Genomic DNA, 22,734 nt, shown 5'->3' with positions numbered 1-22,734 from the left:
AAGAGGTCTTCAAGGTGAGGAGAGAATAAGAAAACAGCACCTCTCACTCTTTGTACTCATTGCATCTTCTGCTAGACCAAAAGCCTTCTGTGCAAAAGGAGTACTTCTATTTCATCCTTTCTGTTTCATATGTACGAAAACATAGTAAAACCAATGTATACACAATCCTATACGTATCTTCCCAGACATAAGTCCTGTTGAGTTCAGTGTGCCTTTCTCTCTTGTAGGAGGCATAGGATTGCAGCCTCAGTATTTTTCAATAAGATTTCCCCCTAGCATTTTAAAAATTTGAAATATATTTATTTATTTTGGTGTTTGCTTTTTTTAAAAATGATAATGAAAGTAGAAAGAGATTTAGCAAAATGGAAATCATGCCTGTTATCATGACTAGGAAAAATATTTGCAATTAAAATGGCGATCCTACCAAAAATCGTGTTAACAAGGCAGGACAATTACAGCAGAGCAAGAACTGCATAATAAATAAGAAATGTAATGAATACTTGCAGGATCTGCTATGGTACGCACCAAGAACATTCAGCCTTGCCTCCCTTTACTTGCCAATCGCTAGGTCTGTTTTGAAAGTTTGGTGTTGGTGTAAATATAATAAAAAATGAGCCACGGGCGTCTCTCCTACTGCATCTGTTAACAAACGAATCTGCAGGATTGCTTGTTTAGTACGGTCCCTGAAAAAAGTGGTACTTTTCAAATTGGTTAATTAATGGGCACATAATCACATTTCAACAAGTAATATTAAAGTTGGACTCTATCTGGCCACCATTATTTCCATATTTTCAATTAAGTAAGTCCCTTTGGAAAACTTCTGAAAAACTCAGATGAAATAAAGGGTATTGCATATGCTTCGACCAGCTATCCCCAACATTCAAAAAGAAGTGTGAGAAAGATCTGTTAACAGATTAACTTCATTAAAGAAATGGAACAACTTGGTTGTTCAATACAATACTATTATTAATAAGAGTCAATCTTAGGGGAAAATTAAAATTCATATAGTGGTGGCTTCCTAACACCCTATGGGAAAACAAAATTTATAAAACCAATGCAAGAAGTTGGAGAGCAGCCAAAACAGACTTTGTAGATTATTTTTGGTCAAATATATGTTGAAATATAGATGATGATGATGATGATGATTATTATTATTATTATTATTATTATTTTAAAAAGCTGGATATACAACCAGTCACATTCCTCTTGATATGTGCATGGTCATGCCTTAGGTGCAACTGGAAAAACAAAAATCCTCTTTCTATATCAGAATGGGTAAGAAAAATATGGGAAACGCCTTACTATTTGAAGCAACATATCAAACAATAGCCAGAAGAAACCCCAAGCAAATTAATTAATTAAAAGATGGAAGTTTCTAAAGTGAGAAAATTCCACCTTTCTGCCACTGTAGAAAACATCAAATTACTGTTTAAATTGAGGGGAGGGTATATACAATGTATAAAATATGAGCTGGTTCTATATTTTTTATTCTCTTTGTTTTATGTAACTTGTTATAAAAACAATATTTTAGGTATTTTAGCCAAATATACTTATTTCCCCCTTCTTTTAAATCCTAATGATATTTTTCAGTTGTTACGCAGTTCTTCTTGTGCACCTTCCCCCCTTTTTTTACAGTTTCAAGCCAAACAGATTCACATTTGTGGTGGCGTTTCATGACATTCATGACAGAAAACTACTATTATTTTTGCTTTATTGTTCAGAAAGCCTTTCCTTAATATTCTTTTTCACAGTGCTTCTCCAGTTCTTTTGTTTGTTAATGCGTGTACTAGTACACACAGTAGACAGCCTCTGTCCTTTCAGGTTTTTTGCATTTCTGTCCTTTCTATGGTAATTCTATGTGCATATTTTACACCTACCCATAGTCTACTGAGCAAAGTTGCTATTTGTCTTTACTTTGTTTTACTTTGTGTACACATTTATTGCAATCTATTTTGGACTGGTATAAATTCCTGGTGAATTTATTTGGTCATATTTTCTTGCCGAATATTATGATTTGTAGTATTCTTTTCTGGAGCAGTTTTATTGATTATTGTTAATAATTGTTACATGATTAGGTAAAAATCTTCCTGGATAAAAAAAGTGTTAAAATAATAATTTTAATGTGCTTGCAGATATATATGAAACATAAATATATATGAAAAAGTTGTTGAGTACAACTTATTATAGATTTGACTAGTGCTGAATCTATTCCACTTATTCAGTTTGACTTATATTCTGTTCATTATGTTATTAACAGCACAGTCTGATGTCTACTCAGAAGTAAGACCTACTCAGTACGTCTGTATAGGATTGCAACCTAATTAGTTTTATAAAAGGATGTGTTTCCAAAAGTGGAACCATTTATTATGGATGTTGCAAGTATGTAGTATTCTTTGATGGAGCAGTGGATTGATAGATGACTGACAGAATAGTTTGCAATGCTGATTTTTTAAATCTTGAAATGTCTTTTGGATTGTATGCAGATAAATATTTTCTCCTTGATCGTTGCTACCTTTCTAATTCATTGGCATCCTTTGTGTCATTACATTAGCCAAACCTCATTTAGCAAAAGACTGACATAGGAAGAAAGATTCACTTTATTTTTGAAGCCCTTCATTTTATTTGACCATGGCTGATGATGTTTGAAATGGCCAAGAGATAAAAAGTAGCAGTGATAGTCATGCTGTAGGGTTGCTAACAGGGCATGAAATAACATCTGGCCAATGGACACTGGAGGTCTGATTCTCCACTGTAGCAGCTGATTGAAATGTTCCTTTCCCAGGTTTGGCAGTTCATGTGGCATTCATGTCACACTGTCCCTGGGGAAACAAATCAAGCAATTGTGAAGTGATTCTGTTGAACGGAGGCTGCAAAGCTAACACTGTACAGCTCCACCTTTCATTCTTGATGTGAGTGTGTGCTTTTCAAGCTGTTTTTAAACTCAAGAATGAAAAACGGCTAGGTGGTTTGCTGGGAGAACAAAAAGCACGACATGGAGCTGCAACATGGAGCGGTAGAATAAGAAAGGGAAGTTTGCAAAGTACAGCACCCTTTACATTCAATTACATTTCGCCCTCGAACACACCGATAACGTAGTGAGAAGTAAAGTATGAGAGAAGGTTAACACCAGCTCTTTTTATTTCAAAAGTTTTAATTTCCTGTATCAGAAGCAAAAAGAACTGTACGTTTTACCAAAAGTCCGTGGTTTAGCTGTTTAGAGTATACACATGCTTATGATTTATATCACCTTAATCTTTGTACTCCAGTACACAGCAACAAAAACACTGTCACAGCTAATATTCCTGTAGCAATTACAGTCATACCTCGGGTTGAATATGCTTCATGTTGAGCACGTTTTAGGTGCGCTCCGCAGCAACCCGGAAGTAACGGAGCGCGTTATTTCCGGGTTTCGCCGCTCGCGCATGCGCAGGCGCTCAAAATGACATCACGCACATGCACAGAAGTGGCAAAAAGCGATGCGCACATGCGCAGACGTGCCGTCACTAGTTACGTTTGCTTCTGGATGCGAACAGGGCTCCGGAATGGATCCCGTTCGCATCCCGAGGTACCACTGTGTAGTGTTTGCTCTGTGTACAACTGTCTTTTAGATGATAGATAGGTAGATAGGTAGGTAGAGTGGGAGATAAAATGTCCAGCGCTATCATGTTAAATTACTATGGTGTTAGATTTTTACCAAACAGTTGCCCTGGTGTGAGCATATCCAGGCTTTACCTTCTTTTAATTTCTTTGGCTTGTTACTTCAAATGGTCATGCTCAGCAGACAGAGGAATAACAAGACAGAAAGTCTGCAACCCTTGCTATGACTTGGTCATAGTTTATTTACCAAAGGTCAAGGGGAAAGTAATGCACTGGATCATGTTTATATGTCTCCTGTCACCACACTATGCATGAGTGATTGTTGGGCAGAATAGTTTGCAGTAGTCGGCGGTATCCTTTAGTTAGCCAGTTGGAGAGGGCATTTTATGTTTAGTGCTAGCGTCAATTGAAGTTGTATGTGCTTCAATGAGCCCATGATGCACAGATCTAGGAACTTCACATTATTTTTGCTGTACAAATAATCACAAAGATTAATCACTTTACTTTAGAAATCTACCTTGGCAATTAGGGCCTTCCAATAACTGGAGAGTTTGCAGTCAGCTATAATGTCTGAGCTTTATATTAGATGGTAGCAGCAGTAATAGAAACTTCAAGTGTAATTCTTACTGCAGTATTGTTACATACAGTTCACATTACCACAACTTTAGTGGACATTTAAAGGAAATTTTAAATGTGTACATCCCATTAAAGACCCCCAAAATTTAATATTGCTCCCTATTTTCTAGCATACCCATGTCTGTAGCTACTACATTCTTGAATATTTCAGCCTGAAAGGAATTTCAAAAGATTTCTGGAGTTGGCTGAATTATTCATTGCCAATTTAGCTCTTTGTTCTGTAAATGGAGCATTTGAACCAACTCTGATTTCTCCAGTTGCATTTGTTATTCATATTTGCTGACCAAGTAGTGTGAAATATTCTGGTCGATGGTTATTCAGAAAAATCCTCATTCTGACCATTCCAAGTGTGTGATAGTTTATAAAATCACCTCATATTGTTTCTACTCTGTGGCTGGATGGCTAGTGATTTTATAAAGAGCCTGGCGAATAATCAATAATTATGCCACTAAAATAGATAAAATAAGAATGAACAAAAAGGCAGCAATAAATTCTTAAGCTTATATGCTTAGAAATCCTGTAGAAATCTGCACAACGTAAGTACAGTGGTGCCTCGCAAGACGAAATTAATTCGTTCCGCAAGTCTCTTCGTCTTGCGGTTTTTTCGTCTTGCGATGCACAGTTCCCCATAGGAATGCATTGAAAATCAATTAATGCGTTCCTAGGGAAACCGCCTTCAGACCAGGTCCGGGGACAGTCTGTCCCCGGACCTCTTCTGAAGGCTGGGGGGGGGACAAGGGCTTTTCTTCCCACCCCCAGCATTTTAAAAAACCTCAGGACAGCGGAGGACTTCTCCGCTGTCCGGGCAATCTTAAAATGCTGGCGGGCGGCATTTTAAAATCGCCCCGAACAGCGGAGGACTTCTCCGCTGTCCGGGGCGATTTAAAAGCCCCTGGGAAGGCAGGCAGGGGGGACAAAAACTTTTGCCCCCCGCCAGCCTTCAGAAGAGGTCCTGGACCTCTTCTGAAGGCGGGCGGGGGGCAAAAGTCTTTGCTCCCCCCGCCTGCCTTCAAAAGGTGTCCCCGCGGCGGCGGGAGGTGTCCCCTGCCCCCGCCCGGCTTCGGAGCACCGGGAGAAGCGATCTCCCCGCAGCCCCTTGCTTCAAAAGAGGTCCGGGGGCAGCGGGGAAGAAGCGCTTCGCTTCCCGCTGCCCCCGGACCTCTTTTGAAACAAGGGGCTGCACGGAGATAGCGATCTCCCTGCAGCCCCTTGCTGCAAAAGACGTCGGGGGGCAGCGGGGAAGAAGCGCTTCCCTTCCCGCTGCCCCCGGACCTCTTTTGAAGCAAGGGGCTGCGCGGAGATAGCGATCTCCCCGCAGCCCCTTGCTGCAAAAGAGAAGACCCGCTGTCCCCGGGGCAAGCTTCGTTTAGCGAAGCAAGCCCATAGAGAAATTCGTCTTGCGAGGCAACTCGAAAACGAAAAAACCTTTCGTTTTTCGTCTTGCGAGGCGTTCGTCTTGCGGGGTACCACTGTACTTGAATCTGGGTATAAGACACAGCCTTGAGGTGTTCCCCCCATCCCCAATGTCCCACTTTATTTATTTTGTTAAGTATGATATATGGCAAAATAGAAGGAAAACAATAAATTGAAGGGGAAATACATGTAAAATAATTGTTTTTGCTAGTGGTTGGAAACAAGCTCATAGAACTCAAATAATGTATAGAAACTCAAGTGCACACATGAAGGTCTGTTGCCAACAAGATTTGCCCTATTCATTTCAATGAAGACAGCACATTTCTTTTGAAGGGTTTTATGACCTGGTTTACTCCATAGAAATGAGTGGAAGAGCTCATACATACTGTATGTTCCCATGTATAAGACTAGGTTTTCCCACTAAAAATAATGTCCAAAATTTGGGAGCATATTATACATGGATAGATCTCCCCCCATTTTCTTAAATGGGAGTCCCCAAAAATAGGGGTCGTCTTATACATGGGGGCGTCTTATAGACGGAAAAATACGGTATATAGTTTCCATCAGCATTCGTATGGGCACAATCTTTTTGATTGGAGAGAGGTGCCTGTTTCTTGGCATAGTTGCGGGCCTGTATGGCATGTTTTCCAATCAAAGTAAGATACACTTTCATAATTTGGAATACAGTGGTGCCCCACAAGACGAATGCCTCGCAAGACGGAAAACTCGCTAGACGAAAGAGTTTTCCATTTTGGAGGTGCTTCGCAAAACGAATCTCCTATGGGCTTGCTTCGCAAGACGACATTGTCTTGCGAGTTCCTGCTGGTTTTCCCCCCCTTCCCCCCCTTTTCTAAGCCGCTAATAGCGCTAAGCCGCTTATCAGCTGATCCGATCAGCAGATAAGCCGCTAAAAACCTCTAAAAGCCGCTAATAGCGCTAATCCGCTAATCCTTCAATGGGCTTGCTTCGCAAGACGAAAAAAACCGCTAGACGAAGAGAATCACAGAACAGATTCTTTTCGTCTTGCGAGGCACCACTATAGACTACCATTGAGCAATGATCAAAATACAGAATTTGCCAGTGTAAACACACACACATATATGAGATCAAACACCAACTTAACAAGCAGAACAAATCATCCAGTACTCTACACCTGTTGTAACAGGGTGGTCTTAACCATCCTCATAATTAACTGTTACCTCCTTGACCAGCGGTTGTCATACTTTTGTGTGTGGATCGCTTGGAAACTACTGTGCTTCCCTGCAGACCACAGAAACCTTTACATGGATGGTCATCAAAGCCATTGCTTTATTATGAAAATCATGGGCCCTAAGCCAGGACCTTGTTAGCTGGTTGATTTTTAAATCCAGCCCTGGTCAAAACAAGCCAGGGTTCACAAGCTGAGAGCTATTATCAGGGATGCATACTACCTCTCCCTTCTTCATTTCCACTCAGGATTGAATTCTCCTTCCTTTGGCAAAAATAGCTTTGCTTTCGCTTACATTAACAATCTTCCTTTCCTGCTGCAGCCCACACAACACCTTCTGCTCTACTCTGGAGTGTCCCTCAGCCCTCTGGAACAGATTTGAGGGGAAGCTTTAGTGGGAAGGGAGAATAGGCAAAAGTAACTTTCCCTTCTCCTATACTAATGGACTTCTCCGTTGGATCCAACATTGTTCCACAAGTTCTCCAACAGCCACGGCAAGTCATGTTTTTACCATTGCTCCATAATCATTTCTAAATAAGTAGCTGGAGTCTTTTGTCTTAAAGTGCAATCAGCAAGATTGCATTTGCATTGCTCATAAGTAAATCACATAAGTGAAATTGCATTTCCTGAATCTAATTCTGCATCATAAAATGTTATGTTGTGCAGCTTGTTTCTTTCTCAGGCCTTGAGCTTCTTATATGTTGACAATTTTCTTTTACACTTGAGAATAAGCAGATACATACTCACTTTATTAGGCAGAGAAACTGGCATTCTCTAGTGCGTGGCACCATCAGTCTTGCAACCCAACTACCGAAAGTGGAGACAAATTTAGAAAGCAGTTTTCATATATTCAAAAATCTCATGTGCTGTTGCATATGAAATGTTTGCTAATCTTATTTTCTCATTAGTGGCAGCTTCTGCTCAATAAGTAGTAAGGCTTTAACTTTGATTTGTGGATGTGTACAATGAAGCATTTCAGTATGTTTCACTCCCAACTGACTTGTGTTATAATTGCTAACTTTATGGCCATGTTTCGCTCTGTGTGTCTTTTACTGGTATAAAATTGAAGGTAAAACAATTTTTAAATTGAGTTTCTAAAACTAACCTTGAGGCAATTTTTTATCTTGACTATAATTCATTTTTGGAACTCATTGTAAAATAAATGATTTAACACAGGAAGAATAATTGTTGACCACATAAGTCAGTAAAACTGATGATAAATGGGAATGTCTCAGGTATTCCCTCTGAGAAAGTCTTAATTCATTAATTTTTGAAGATGGAAGGATAGACACAGTGTACATAGATAACTTTCTGTGTGGTTGGCCACAAAACCTCTGCTTATTACATTATAGAAGCATTATATATTATATAAAGAAGGCCCATTTTCTTCAAAGTCCCTTCTTACAATGCTGTTGACTTTTTATTTGTTTTGTTTAAACTAAACACTTTGAATGAGTCATAACAAAGGCATAGCAATGTTCATGGGCAACTATATTTTTGTTTTATGCTAAGGGGAAACAATTTCTGTGGAATTATCACGGTAGTTCTGAAAGGAATGGTTAGCAACAATAATCAGTGCTCAAGGCCAAGCTATTTGAGAACCGCAAATGAAGAAAGGGTTATAAACATATCCTAAAAGCAGAGTAAGGGTATTTCAGAACCTTATTTCTGAAGTTTGCAATAAAGGGCTTTCTCAAACAGAATGCCAGGCTGTTGCTCTGTTGACAATGTTGTCTATTGAATTATTTTGAATTAATATTTTTGTTGTTGGGGCAAAAGTTGATTACTATTTTTTTAATAAAAGAAGACTGTTAGTTGTTTAAAAAATATCATGCACAAAATTGCTTACAGTCACATTTTAGCAGAATAACAGATTTAGCTGCTCTTGCTATGCAGATACTGTATTGGTATTAGTTCAGATGTGTACTCTTTGGAAAATTAACTATGCTAACACTTTGTACCCAGAACCCACTGTTGGATTGTGGGTTCACTGACTCCATCATCAGATCTTTCTTATTATGCAAATGAATACGTAATTCAAACTAATGTGGAACTAGTTAAGAAATTTGTTTAGATTAACAGAAATGTTTCTGCCCCCCTAAAGTTCTTTGGGGGGAGTATGTGATCCTGAAGCTCACAAGGAAAGAATATCTCATTATCCTTATCATTTTTCTTTTCCTGACTTAAAATTTGGTCATTGATCCAATCAACAAAAAACATTTTCTCCTCACCGCAGATGTTTTATATCTTCTTTTTACATTTATATACATTTCTGCCAAGGCATTCTAGAAGGTCAAAATAATAGATGCAATGCAAAGGAGTAATGGGAAAGAATAGAATATATCATGCAAAGCAGTAAACGGAAAGAATAGCAGAAACCAATCACATTCAAGTACCAGCTCTTGCATAATGTTACATCATATTTACATGTTTACTAGTTTACATAGAATCATAGAATCATAGAATCATAGAGTTGGAAGAGACCACAAGGGCCATCGAGTCCAACCCCCTGCCAAGCAGGAAACACCATCAGAGCACTCCTGACATATGGTTGTCAAGCCTCTGCTTAAAGACCTCCAAAGTAGGAGACTCCACCACACTCCTTGGCAGCAAATTCCACTGTCGAACAGCTCTTACTGTCAGGAAGTTCTTCCTAATGTTTAGGTGGAATCTTCTTTCTTGTAGTTTGGATCCATTGCTCCGTGTCCGCTTCTCCGGAGCAGCAGAAAACAACCTTTCTCCCTCCTCTATGTGACATCCTTTTATATATTTGAACATGGCTATCATATCACCCCTTAACCTCCTCTTCTCCAGGCTAAACATGCCCAGCTCCCTTAGCCGTTCCTCATAAGGCATCGTTTCCAGGCCTTTGACCATTTTGGTTGCCCTCCTCTGGACACGTTCCAGTTTGTCAGTGTCCTTCTTGAATTGTGGTGCCCAGAACTGGACACAGTACTCCAGGTGTGGTCTGACCAGAGCAGAATACAGTGGCACTATTACTTCCCTTGATCTAGATGCTATACTCCTATTGATGCAGCCCAGAATTGCATTGGCTTTTTTAGCTGCCGCGTCACACTGTTGGCTCATGTCAAGTTTGTGGTCAACCAAGACTCCTAGATCCTTTTCACATGTACTGCTCTCAAGCCAGGTGTCACCCATCTTGTATTTGTGCCTCTCATTTTTTTTGCCCAAGTGCAATACTTTACATTTCTCCCTGTTAAAATTCATCTTGTTTATTTTTGCCCAGTTCTCTAATCTGTCAAGGTCGTTTTGAAGTGTGATCCTGTCCTCTGGGGTGTTAGCCATAATAGGTGCTGCTCTGCTATTCATTAGGATTCCTTATCCCTTAAGCCTGTTGCTTCAAAGTGAATACAGTATATTAAATGTTTTTGCCTAAAACCAATCAAAATATAGTTTGATGAAGAGCTGTAGTCAGGATCCAAAAAAAGCTATTTAGGCATGCCCAAAGACTTATGCGTGCTCAGTGGGATTTTTGACTTCTCTTTCACCTATTTGACCCAACTGTATCACAAACATTTCCCAAAAAGTTGCTTATACCACGTGGCTATTGGGGAAATTTATTCAATATCCAAAACTGTTTGCACATCTCTTTGAACTGTTTGCCAAGTAAAGATGGAGGCAATTGTAATTTGCCTGGCAAAAACCCACTCCAGTTTCAACTGGTGTTTAGGCTGCGGTTCTGTCTTTTGTGGAAAGAAAGCTTAATCATATAGCAGAGCAGCAGGCATGACTGGTACCTTCTGTGAAGCAGAGAAGTCGTTCTGTGATGGAATGAATATTGAATTGCATCTTATCCCTGAAGAGGGGGACGCCTTTAGGTTAGAAAATAAAACCTCTGCAAAGACACTACAGAAGCTCTCTATTTCACTGTATATTTTGCTTCTAGATGAAAAGGGAGCACAGCAGCTTTCTTATACTACAAGTATGTGGTAAAGTTATCATCCTTCTGACCAAATATTTGGGGAAGTAAAAATTAGCTTCAATTTCAGAGTTATTCTGTGGAGAGCAGGAGCTCATTTTAGCAGTGCGTTTTTCCCACAGCACTGTTAAACTATGGAAATCATTTCCATAAGGTAGGTATAGCATGGCTACCAATGCCTTTACAAGAGGATTACACAAATGCTTGGAGGAAAAGGCTTTATAAGGCTACTAGCCATGATGGCTGCATTCTGTATCCATGCTTTTGAATGTCAGTTGCTGGGAGCCACAAGTAGAGCTGTCACTTGTGGACTTCCCATAGGCATCTGTTTGGCCAACCTTGATGCATAGACTTCATGACTGGAGAAACTCTTTGATATAATGCAAACTTGAAATGAACATGACTTATATGTACTTGATTCTTAGCCCTGAATGTATGATTTCCAAAATTTGAACTTTGATTCAGTGCTTGCAAGATGATGTCACGGGAGCCCTTGTGATCTAGTAACTGAACATAGTGTTGGAATGGAATCAGTGACTTGAGCTTGAGATCCAGTCCAGTAATAGACAGTAGGTAGCCCATAAGGTAAAGGTAAAGGGACTCCGACCATTAGGTCCAGTCGTGGCCGACTCTGGGGTTGCAGCGCTCATCTCGCTTTATTGGCCGAGGGAGCTGGCGTACAGCTTCCGGGTCATGTGGCCAGCATGACTAGGCCACTTCTGGCGAACCAGAGCAGCACATGGAAACGTCGTTTACCTTCCCGCCAGAGTGGTACCTATTTATCTACTTGCACTTTGACGTGCTTTCGAACTGCTAGGTTGACAGGAGCAGGGACCGAGCAATGGGAGCTCACCCTGTCATGGGGATTTGAACCGCCAACCTTCTGATCAGCAAGTCCTAGGCTCTGTGGTTTAACCCACAGCACCACCCGCGTCCCTAGGTAGCCCATAGGTATCCCATAGGCTCATGTAAATCACTGTCTCACTAAGAAAATACTTGCACATTATTTACCTATATTGCTTTTCTGTGTAGGGGGAAAAACTATTTAACGCTCTGACCATTAGGAGTTAGTAGCTTATGTTTTAAATTATGTCCAGTGTTGAATTAGCATTGCTATTTTATATAAAGTGGATCACATTCTTTGATTTAACATACATTTCCAAACCTATCTTTTGCATTCCTAAGGAATACAAACTTTGTTTTATTTTAAAGGAATGGTGAAACCAAACATGTGACCTAACATCAAATTACACGATTCTACAGTAAAATCACAGGATACAAGTATCTGTGATTAAAGGTTACCTGTCAATGATAAATAACAATCATCATCTTCACATATTGTTGCCTTGTCACTGTGAAGAGATATTATTAATAATTTATACATAACTATTTAAGATACACATTACTACACGGTCCTTGTATATTGTGCCCTTGTTATAGCTTCACAAGTCTGGCAATAAGCCTGGGATTGCCAGCATTTCCCTGACAGACACTGTGTCATCAATTGCATGTCAGGTAGATATTCATCAGGTGCAGCTGTTCCTATCACAGACTCTTTTAGGTAGGGGAAAGTTGCACTGATCAAATTTCTGACTCTTATGCTATATGCTAGTCTTATACATAGAACTTCTGTCAGAAGAAGAAAAAAATATCACCCAGGACCATCAATAAGACATTCCACTTTGATTCAAGTCCATTTCTTCTGGCTCATGTTGGAACATATTTATGTCATTTATGAATATCTCCTGAATTTTTCACATATACTGGAAGCCACACAGGAATGATTGAATAACCAAAGACAAGGAAATGTTAGAATTGATATACAATTTCTGTTTACCACAGGGATAGTGTTTTCAGCAGTGTCTGCACAATGGAGATTATATTCTGTACCAGCTTCAGGTCCTCCTGCATGAAGTGTGCAGATGCTATTCTGAGTTAATTCTTAGCTGCCTCAGTTTAAATAATGACCTGAGCAAGACCTTAGTACCTCATCAAGATTATGAATCCTTTCTGCTTTCCCTCTTTTGTATCATCAGTTCATTTGGAACTCTTGAGAACTGTGCCATCCACAAGTGCCATCCTAGAACATAGTATATGAAGTTCAATTCATTATCCTGAGGTCTGAACCAATGCCATTTTATTTCTCTCATTAAGACACTGTTATTACTGTGGTCCTTGCCAAAAAGGTTAGGGTTAAGAGCTTGTCAGCATTACTCCTCTTGGAAGAAGATCTTCTTGCTGTAACATTCAGATACTTAATTCAAATTGATAGAATTACACCATGGGTGGGCTTGTTCTTCTATTTTATAGAGTTTGAAGAACTTGGCTTTGACTTCAGGTTTAGTAGCTTGAAGAATCCTGTAAACGGGTTGGATATTTCAGAACACATCTTTGATCTGCATTAAGGGATTACTAGTTATATAGCAGAGTCATTGCTATTGGATTTTCTTTCAAGCTATGCTGCTGATACAGTGGGGAAGTCAGTTAACCTGTCAATTCCTGTAACCTGTCAATTCCTGTAACCTATTCCCTGATCAAAATTTTGGCAGGTTCTAGTTAATATCAACATCACTGGAATTCTTAGTTTAGGTTGGAATGCATCTTTAATATAAACTCTTCATTAAAGTGCCCCCTCTCTTTTCAGTGTAATGGCAGGGGACATTAACCAGGTGGATATTTCCTTTTATTTGTATACCAGGAAAAGCTTCTCTGTGTGTTGCCAGTCTGAATCAGGGCCGGGGCCAAAAATGTGCAAACCTATCACATATTTTACACATACATTTTTAGCAGGAAAAAGCTACAGACCCTTAAATGTATAGGGAATCACAAGGCGAGATTACCAAATGAGAACCCAAAATGCACAGTAAAAGAAACATAAACCAGTAACCCCCACTCACAAACACATTTAAAAGGCCATTATTGTGGGCTGGTTGTGGAGATACATTTTCGCCTAGCACCTAAAAATACGCATTGAAGGGGCCAGGCAAGCCTCCCTTGGGACAACCTCCACAAATGGATACACCTGTTCTCCTGTTGCCATCCTGCGGACCTCTCATGGAGGAGGCACACAAAAAGGGCCTCAGATTATGATTGCAGGGTCTGTGTCCGTTCATTATGCACTCGGCTTCTGCCTCTAACATATTCTGTCTCTCTCCCCATCTGTCCCATTATTCAGCCATTCTTATAGGGAAAAAGAAATTTGAAAATAGCAAATGTGTTTGGGAATGAGCTGGAGGAAGCTAGGGAAATATAGGGAACCAAAAATATAAGCAAAAGGGAGTGTCACAGGTCTGATGTATTTATTCAAATCTAACACAGAGAGACAGACCTGAACAAGGTACTCTATAGCACTGAAAGCAGAAGTTCATTTTCTACTGAAGTGACATGAGGTCGATAAGATTGTAGCCATAAAGCACCAGATGTTTACTTTCTGGTGTTTTTTCTAGAAAATTAAAAGGGAAAAAATTACCCACTGTTATTACACAGGAAAGAAGGCACTAGATAAACATATGCTACGTTCATAATCACAGTTACACCTAGGTTGCCAGAATAGTCTCAGTAAGTGAATTTTGTCTGTGATAAATGCCTTATTAATTTATGAACGTTGTGGGGGGAAATCCATTTAATTGTATGTTACTGTTCAGATTTGCTAAACGTTTATATAGGCCATATAATTATTCAGTCAACCCATTATTTTGGCTTTCTGCTTAACAATATATGCAAGAGTAAGCAAAATCTGTGATTATAGATAATACCTTTACCATCTAAAAGGAGAAAGAGGCACAAAACCAACACAAAATATAGATGTTATTTAAGAATTAATGGTTATGCCTTGCATTCTGGCAACAGGGCAATAACCTACCTATTTGTCAACTATTTGTGTTGGATTAAGCCTGCAACCCTATCCCTTGGTATCAATAGCTGGGTGGTGGGAGAACTGGGATGCAACAAAGTGTCCTTTCCATTAAGAGAGGACCAATCCTGTTGGGCAATAGTCAGTGGAAAGCCCCCAAAACCTGACATTTCACAGTGGGGCAAGAGAGGTTTTAGATCTGCTGGATCCAAAATCCTACAATCCTTGGGTCCTTCAGCCGTGCCAGTCTTGACCTGACCATGGGGGAGGGCTCCTGAATTCTATCTTAGCCAGCAGGATCGTTCACTGCTCTGCCCCTCCCCAACCCCTCATTAGGATTGCTCTTCCTGGTGAATAAAAGTTTTGCTGGATTAATAAGCCGTATATGATGAACTAGGTTTTCCCATTGCATGTATGAGTGAATGCTTAAGCTTCTAATTGCTTGATAATGTATTGTCAGTTGTTTTCATAAATATGGCCCTCTGAATTAAATTATGAAGGTCCACATTTCATTCTGGATTTTTTTTTTAGTACTTTCAAGGCTGGTAAGTTTGTGTATATCTTTGAACTCAAAATGCTATATATGATAAACAATTTGCTTGCTACCTGGTAAACACTGTAAAGCACTTCATAACTAAATAAGGCTACAATCCTTTAAATGCCTTCCTGGGAGTAAGTTCTATTGAATTAATGGGACTTCTGGGCATACTTGCATAGGATTTCACCCTAATATAGTACTGTTTAACAAGAGAAAAGTTGTACGATGCTGGGTACAGTACAGTATCTATGCTGTAGACTAACATTTACATTATGAAATAATTGGAACAATCTCCCCGAACAGTTGGTGCAGAAAATTCATGCAGAAGATTTCCATAGGCCTGTTTCCTCCCTTCTTATCTATGTGTGTGCCAGTCATGCACATAGACAGCATGATGGGACAGTAGCGAAATTGATAATATGAACATCTTCCCTATATTGCCATCCAGTTATATCTTCTAGGATCATGGATTGGGTTGAGAGAGTTGGATGGGCATATGTGAAGAATATGTGGATATCCCATTCCGTATAACATTCCATTGTGCCATCTACAACAGTGGCTTGTGCATGCGCTTACTAGTTTAAAAGCAGGGTTCTGTAACCTGTGGAAATTCTGCACGCATATAAGCTGCACCTATATTTTGAATGAATTGTGCCCAATGTGTTCAACATGTGTAGCAAATATTAATTCTGATGGAATCTCTTTATGTTTGCTTTAGGGTCGACCCTATTCCATATGACACCCCGAAACCAGCAGGCCACACGCGGTTTGTCTGCATCTCAGACACACACTCCAGAACTGATGGAATCCAGATGCCTTATGGGGACATCTTGCTTCATACGGGCGATTTCACTGAGTTGGGGCTGCCTTCTGAGGTTAAGAAGTTTAATGACTGGTTAGGTAAGGAATTACTGCATTTTGGTGACCCCAATTAACCTTTGCGATCCAAGTGTCACTTACAGCCTCCTAATTGTGTTAAAGCTTTGAAGAACATTTACCCCTAGCCTTGTCATTGTGCTATGTTCTCTTTCTAGTCAAAACATGTTTCTGTTAATTGAGCATGGATTTATATGTTTGTTCTTATATTTTCAGTACTTGATGCTCAGTTATTTGGTATCACACGATGACAAAAGCTGAATAGTTGGAGGGGCAGCTGTAACCACCCTGCTGTTCCTGTTCTGGTGGTTAACTGAGTTTCTGTCCCTGTGCAAAAGATGAATGATTAGCAAAAGTATAACTACTGTTCCTACTTTATGCGGTAGAAAATGTGCCTCGAAAGGGTCTCTATAGCAGCATAATGCTGTGAGATGGACATATGTTTCAGATAAAGGGGTGCAAGCATATTAACCTCCTTATGACTGATGGCTTCTCATATGCATTAAAGTCTCCAAGGAGCAAGGCACCTGTTGCCTAGCTGAATTTTGCTAAGTATATCCTAACAGCCCACTGATCTTAGTGAGCCTCTAATAAGTTGACATAATGGTTTAACAAGTAAAATGAAAGACAGCAATGATAGCTCTAAATCGAGGTATTGGGTATCTCTGTCATGTGAGAAATCTTGAGGCCAATTGCATGTGCCTAGGTAACTTGGGGAGATTAGCTAGAAAAGGGAGAGGAGGGTAGTAAGAAGACTAAAATGGCAAGTTGACCCTTAAGAATGAACTAGCCTTCTAAAAAAGTTTTACTGTCTAAATGAAACTGCATCATTATAGAAAAAGCCTTTTAAAACATGGCTTTGACACTGCCCTCTTACGGCTTGTGTCTAGTGACCGTGTCGCTAAAGGCCCCTAATGGCATCATTAAATCCCACTGGATTCCCTTGGAAAGCCCCTGGGGAGATGAGAAAAGTGAAATTTTTGTTCATAAAAGGATTTTTTCCTGTTGGGGTGGGGATTAACAAGAAAAGAAAAGAAATAGTTCTTCCACATTTTGCCTTTTCTTTACCCTTTATCCCTCCTTCTGTCTATATTGACCATCTTCCAGTTTATTCCCTATTCCAATTTGATTTGTAAACCCTTTGTCTTATTTTGGACATTGTTTCTCCATTTCTTTTGCCTTTGAAGGCATTGGAGGGGGTTGGACTAAATGACCCTTGGTGTCCCTTCCCATTCTACAATTCTTGGTACCAGGACTGAATACTGTCGGTCTTATATTTGAAATGGTTCATGGCTATAATAATTTAAGGACAACCCTCTCTTCCTTAATATTATGCATGCTGTTTTGAGTTGCAGCATTGCTTCATAAGGATAAAGCTCCCTTCTGATATAGTGTAGAGAACGGTCTAAATTGAATTTGGTTTGGGAAATTACTTTGAAATATTTGTTTATATCGTTTTTATACTCTGCTTCATCAAAATTTGCTTGTAGAGTAGTTTACAAAAATCAAATAAAATAGTCACAAAACAGAGTGTCTTCATAATTGCTCCTCTTGAAGGTTGCAGACTCAAAAGTTGACTAATCTTCCCATAATCTCCAGGACCCACAGAGCAGAGCTGTGGTCAGCTTCTCTGCCACTCTAGGGAACCTCTTTCTTTCCAGATGCAACTCCTATAATCCCTGACATTGGACATGTTTTCTGGGGCTGCAGGGAGTTAGAGTACAACAACAACTGAAGGGTCACAGATTCTCTAGCCCTGTTCTATCTCAGTATATCTGAAAAGCCCAAGCATGCTCAGTGTATCATGGAATATACTTTGCCTAATTAATTCACATGGCCGCTATATGTTATGTATCAGGATTGCCTTCCTATTTAATTATTTAAATAAACTGTTTGCAGTAGTCTGGAGTTAGCATGCACATTGTTGGCAGGTCAGTTTATGGAGATGTCCAGAACATTGTCCAGTCCAGTATTGATGGATGATTTCAGCTGGTGCTGTTTCAGGCTGTTGTTGTTTAGGCTTATTTGACCACATGCATGTTTGATCCTTGCTCTTTGTGCTTATAAAATTCATCTGGGAATGAAACCTTTTTGGGCCAAGCAGGTTATAAATTCACCAGTACAAGAGGAAGTGGTACTGAACTTGCCTGAATGTGATGGTAGTTTTATGTACCTGAAAAAACTTTTCCTTGGGCCAGAAGATTTCAATAACTGCAGACCTATGGCAAATGTTTCCTTCCCAGATGAAGTTCTAGAATACTTGGCCACTGATCAGATCCAGGTTCTCTTGTTGATTTAACTTTTATCCATTTAAATCAGGCATTGGGCCTAATTTTGGTACTATGAGTAACTTGTTTGCCCTGTGAGGGATAATTTGTGTTGGGATTGTGACTCTGCTTGCTTTTCTTGATCTCCCAGAGGCTTTCAATACCATCGGTCATGGTACATGTTTGGGATGTTTGTCCAGGCAAGAGGTAGATCTTCCTGTTTTGCAATTGTCATTTTGCTCCTAACCTGGATGGTCAATCCTAGAAAGTTGTGCTGGAGGTTTTTTGCTTGGCCTTGTAGAACCTACAGAATAGGGGTCTTCAGGACTCAATATTAACCCCTATGTCCAAAGTCTGTTTTGGGGGCCTAATTCGGCCCATTGGCCGGTTTATTCCGGCCCCTGTGGCAGTTTATTTCCTGGGGTAAAATCCTAAAAAAAAACCCCTCAACAATTTCAATCCTAAAAGAAGGTCAACAACTTCAATCCTAAGCAAAGGTCAACAACTTTGGTTGGCCCCCACAGCTCTTCAATTCATTAAATCTGGCCCTCTTTGAAAAAAGTTTTGACACCACTGCAGGCCTATACCATTTAACATCTACAGGAAAGCACTGTGTGGAGTTTTGAAGAGTGTTGCCTCAGTATACAGATGACATCTAACTCTACCTCTTCTTTTCATTTCAGTCAGGTGTGGTAGCCAGTGTGCTTTGCAAGAGCCTGACTGCAGGAATGGGTGGGTGAGAGCCAAAAAGTTGAAGTCTGTAGCGCTCTTTCTGGAGGATCAGGTTCACAGAATAGGGGTAGTATTCAATCAGTTGCTGTCACTGAAGGGTACATGTGGATGCCATTTTAGTCTGGTAGCCCAGCTAGGTCCTCTATCTGAATGCTGATTACCAGAGTTTAGATTTTTAGTGCTAGGTTATCACATGTTTGGATTTCAGCAATGTGTTAAACATGGTGTTGTCCTTGAAAATTGTCTAGAAGGTTCAACTGATACAGAATTTAGCAGCAAGGTTGCCATTGGGGATTAAGTGATCAGAATATTTTATTCTAGTTCTTGCTCACTCACACTTGCTTCCGGTGTGTTTCTGGGCCCAATTCAAGGTGCTGGTTTTTTTTATAAAGCTTTACACAACTTGGGAACCCAATACTTGATGGACACCTCTTCCCATATGCACTTGCCTGCGCCATAAGGTAATCATCCCTGCAGGCCCTCCTCTGTGCCTCCTCCTACTGAAATTTGGAGGGTGGCCATAAAGAGAGGAGGCCTTTTTGTTAGTGGCCCTATACCTGGGGATACTCTCCCCAAAGAGATTCACCTGGCACCCATGTTACAATCTTTTCAACAGCTGGTAAAGACCTTTAATTTCTCCCAAGAGATGTTTTCATTTTTGACAGTATTAACATATTTTATCAGACAGCATTTTAACATAATTTATTGCGAATATTTAATCTGATGGGGTCTTCTGCTTGTATTGTACTCTGCTTTGCTTTGTTGTTGTTCACTTCTGAAAAATATGGTGTTATTTGCTATATGAAAGGTTTTTATTCATTTTAAATTGTCCGTCATCTAAATGCTTTGGAACAGATGACTACTATTACTACTACTACTACTACTACAACTAGTAGTGTATTAGTAATATTTATATGGCAATGCCAGCTCCAGCCATGCCCGCTGGTATATGGTCCCCAACCGCCTAGTCAGTTGCATATGGTCTTCTGAATCAAAAAGTTGGCTGAGCCCTGATTTAAAAGGTCTATGAAGCGGTTAAAATCTACAAAATAACACCAGAAGTAAACCCAACAATCAGAAGGCATCAAATAAAAGCATGAATAATATTTAGCAGTAGAAGGCCCAGAAAGGATAACTACTGAGAACAACTGCAAAAACCAGCCTCTTCAGACAATAAGCAAGAATCAGTCACAAGGGCTTTCAGAACAAGAATAAACTTGGCTTGATACAAAAAGAATGAGCAGGAGATGAGCTGAACAAACCTTCCCAAGAACTGCCAAAAATGCTCTATCCTGGGTAACAAACCATCCTCTGTATGGAAAGGAGCATGAAATCTAAAGGTCATAACCAGCATATTAAATTGAGTCTGGAAACCAATTTATAGTCAATTAAGTAGAAAAGCCTACTTAAGAGTCTAGCTGAGTGAACAGTTTAGAATCTGATCTTCAATGTAACTAATAAAAGTTTATTCCTTCCCCTTCCTCTTCCTCCTCATGTATTCCTTTACTATCCCTATGTACTGTTATTCAAGCCTGTCATTCTACCTCTCATCTCTGCTTTTCATTAGTCCATCAGCTAACTTTGATTCTTCCTTCACACAATCCTTCCTATACATGTCTACTCAGAAGTAAGTCCCTTTGGATTCAAGGGGGGGCATACACCCAGGTGAGTGTATGTAGCATTGCAGCCCTTAAGTTTCTTCTCCTTGACTGATAAATTTTCATTATTGGTTTTGCATGAAAGTCGTCTTAGCTTGTACACTGCATGACCTTTGTGGTCACTTAGTGATTACACACGCCTGCTGAGGTAATTTATTCACTTTGTTTTGGTGTGAACATATCCCAGGGGTCTTGTAACTGCTGTAATCACTTGACCCTAGTGACTGTTAAATGCTTTAAACACAGTTACTTTAAATTTATAATTGTTTTCATTAAAAATCCTTATAGTAACTTAACTGACCTTGCAGTAAACACAGCATTATGGGCTAAGGGAAGAATTAAAATTATTATGTGATGGCTAGTGTATGTTTTGTCCACATACATTCTTCAGATGTATAATACAATTCACATTTCTACCTTTACTGTGAAGCTGTATATAGAGCAAGCATACCTTAAAGAGTCCCTTTCCCTGGAGTAAACCCCATTGAACATATGGGATTTGCTTCTGATTAGGCTTGTATCAGTTTGCATTGGAAAGTATGTAATTATAGCACTTGTGGCATAATACAAAATATTTCTTCACATGCTGTGTGCTTGGAAGTAGCCGAAAAATGTAGGGCTGTGAAGCAGGATATAATATTTATCACAATAAATATGGTTATTAAAATCAGTCTCATGATACAGGTTAACTCACATCTTATGCAAGGGTTTGGTTTCAGGAGACCACACATATACACAAAAGCAGTAAGGCCAGGAACCCCTGCAAGATGGAGGTCAGCTTACCTGGCTGGGAAGGCGGTGTGAGGGCTCTGGGATGTTGCTAGAGCCCTTGTGCTACCACTCCAAAGCTGGGTTAGCCCATGATTGCAGCTTTGTATAGAAGTGTGTGTGTGGGAAATAAATAGATGGAGAATGGGTTTCCACTGCTCTCCCTTCCTTCCTTCCTTCCTTCCTTCCTTCCTTCCTTCCTTCCTTCCTTCCTCTCTCACCTACCCGTACAAGTTACCTGTACTTTGTAGGGTGAAGTGTATAAATATGTTGTAACTAAATGGTCCTAGCATCGTAATCCTTTACCAATGTTATAGAGTACCTTTGCTACTTTCAGTTAGGTTGGCTTCCTATGTGGTTATCTTTTTGTTATCAAATTCTGAAATCATGTTATCATACAGAACTCCCAACAGAAAGAGGATCATTTATGTTGCTATTGAATAAAGCAGAATTTTATTAGCTTTGTCATATCAGGTATTGCTGCTGTGGTTTCCTCTTGTTAACACATTTTCTTCAGGACTGTCCAAAAATATTTTGCCACCCTGAGCAGCTGCACTTAGCTTTAGTACATTTGAGCTGTGTGATGCAAAAGTTGCACCGGGAATGTCTGCAACATCACAAGGGGTTCTGGACTATACCTCTTGGATTGTACACTGCCTTGTTACCACCCCTAAAAATATGCCTGCTCCTGGCAAATGTTTGCATTGCTTGTACAGTTCTAAGTTATGACTGCCACATGGGATGTTTATTGAAAGGCATCTCAAATAAAACTCATGTTCTTCTCCACTCCAGTGCAGAATGAGCATGCAAAGTGAAAGTGGAAGCCCAGCTAGAAATGTGTGTGAATAGCTAAATTGGTGCATGCTCGTATGTGGCACTCACCTTTGTCATGCAAAACGGAGCACAAAGAAAAAAAGCAAGGAAAGTCTGAAGAAAGTTTCAAGTTGGGCTGCAAATACTGATGAGGAGTCAAGCTGATTGTCAGTTTAAATTTTAAACTTTAAGCCTGTCTCTTGATGCAAAAAACCTGATGCAAATAGCTGCTGTGGAAGCATCAAAGAAATTTACATCTCTGCAGCATTTTCCAACATGGTGAATTCTTGTAGATGTCAATGGTCTTGCTGCAGTATTTATCCAATTTGGTTGTTTAATGCTGATTTGCATCTCTTGAGTAAATTGTGAATAATATTCTTCCTCACTTGTATATTTTCACTATAATATCATTACAGTTTTTTCTGTTTGGGAGAGG

General features: G+C 39.7%; 1 protein-coding gene across 4 annotated transcripts in view; it reads left to right on the top strand.

Moving 5' to 3' along the window:
* MPPED2 (metallophosphoesterase domain containing 2) overlaps positions 1-22,734 on the top strand; it is a 126,878-nt gene that overhangs the window by 26,170 nt on the left and 77,974 nt on the right. For 3 of the 4 annotated variants that reach the window (XM_082211291.1, XM_082211293.1, XM_082211292.1), the window contains exon 3: positions 15,903-16,084. In XM_082211291.1, the coding sequence (XP_082067417.1) occupies positions 15,903-16,084 (182 nt within the window). Of the gene's footprint in view, positions 1-15,902; positions 16,085-22,734 lie in introns of those variants that run through there. The other variant, XM_082211294.1, reaches the window with a different exon arrangement.

This window comes from Podarcis vaucheri, assembly GCF_965113315.1.
Source record: "Podarcis vaucheri genome assembly, chromosome: 1".
NCBI lineage: Eukaryota > Metazoa > Chordata > Lepidosauria > Squamata > Lacertidae > Podarcis > Podarcis vaucheri.
This window is presented reverse-complemented; position numbering and strand designations above follow the sequence as displayed.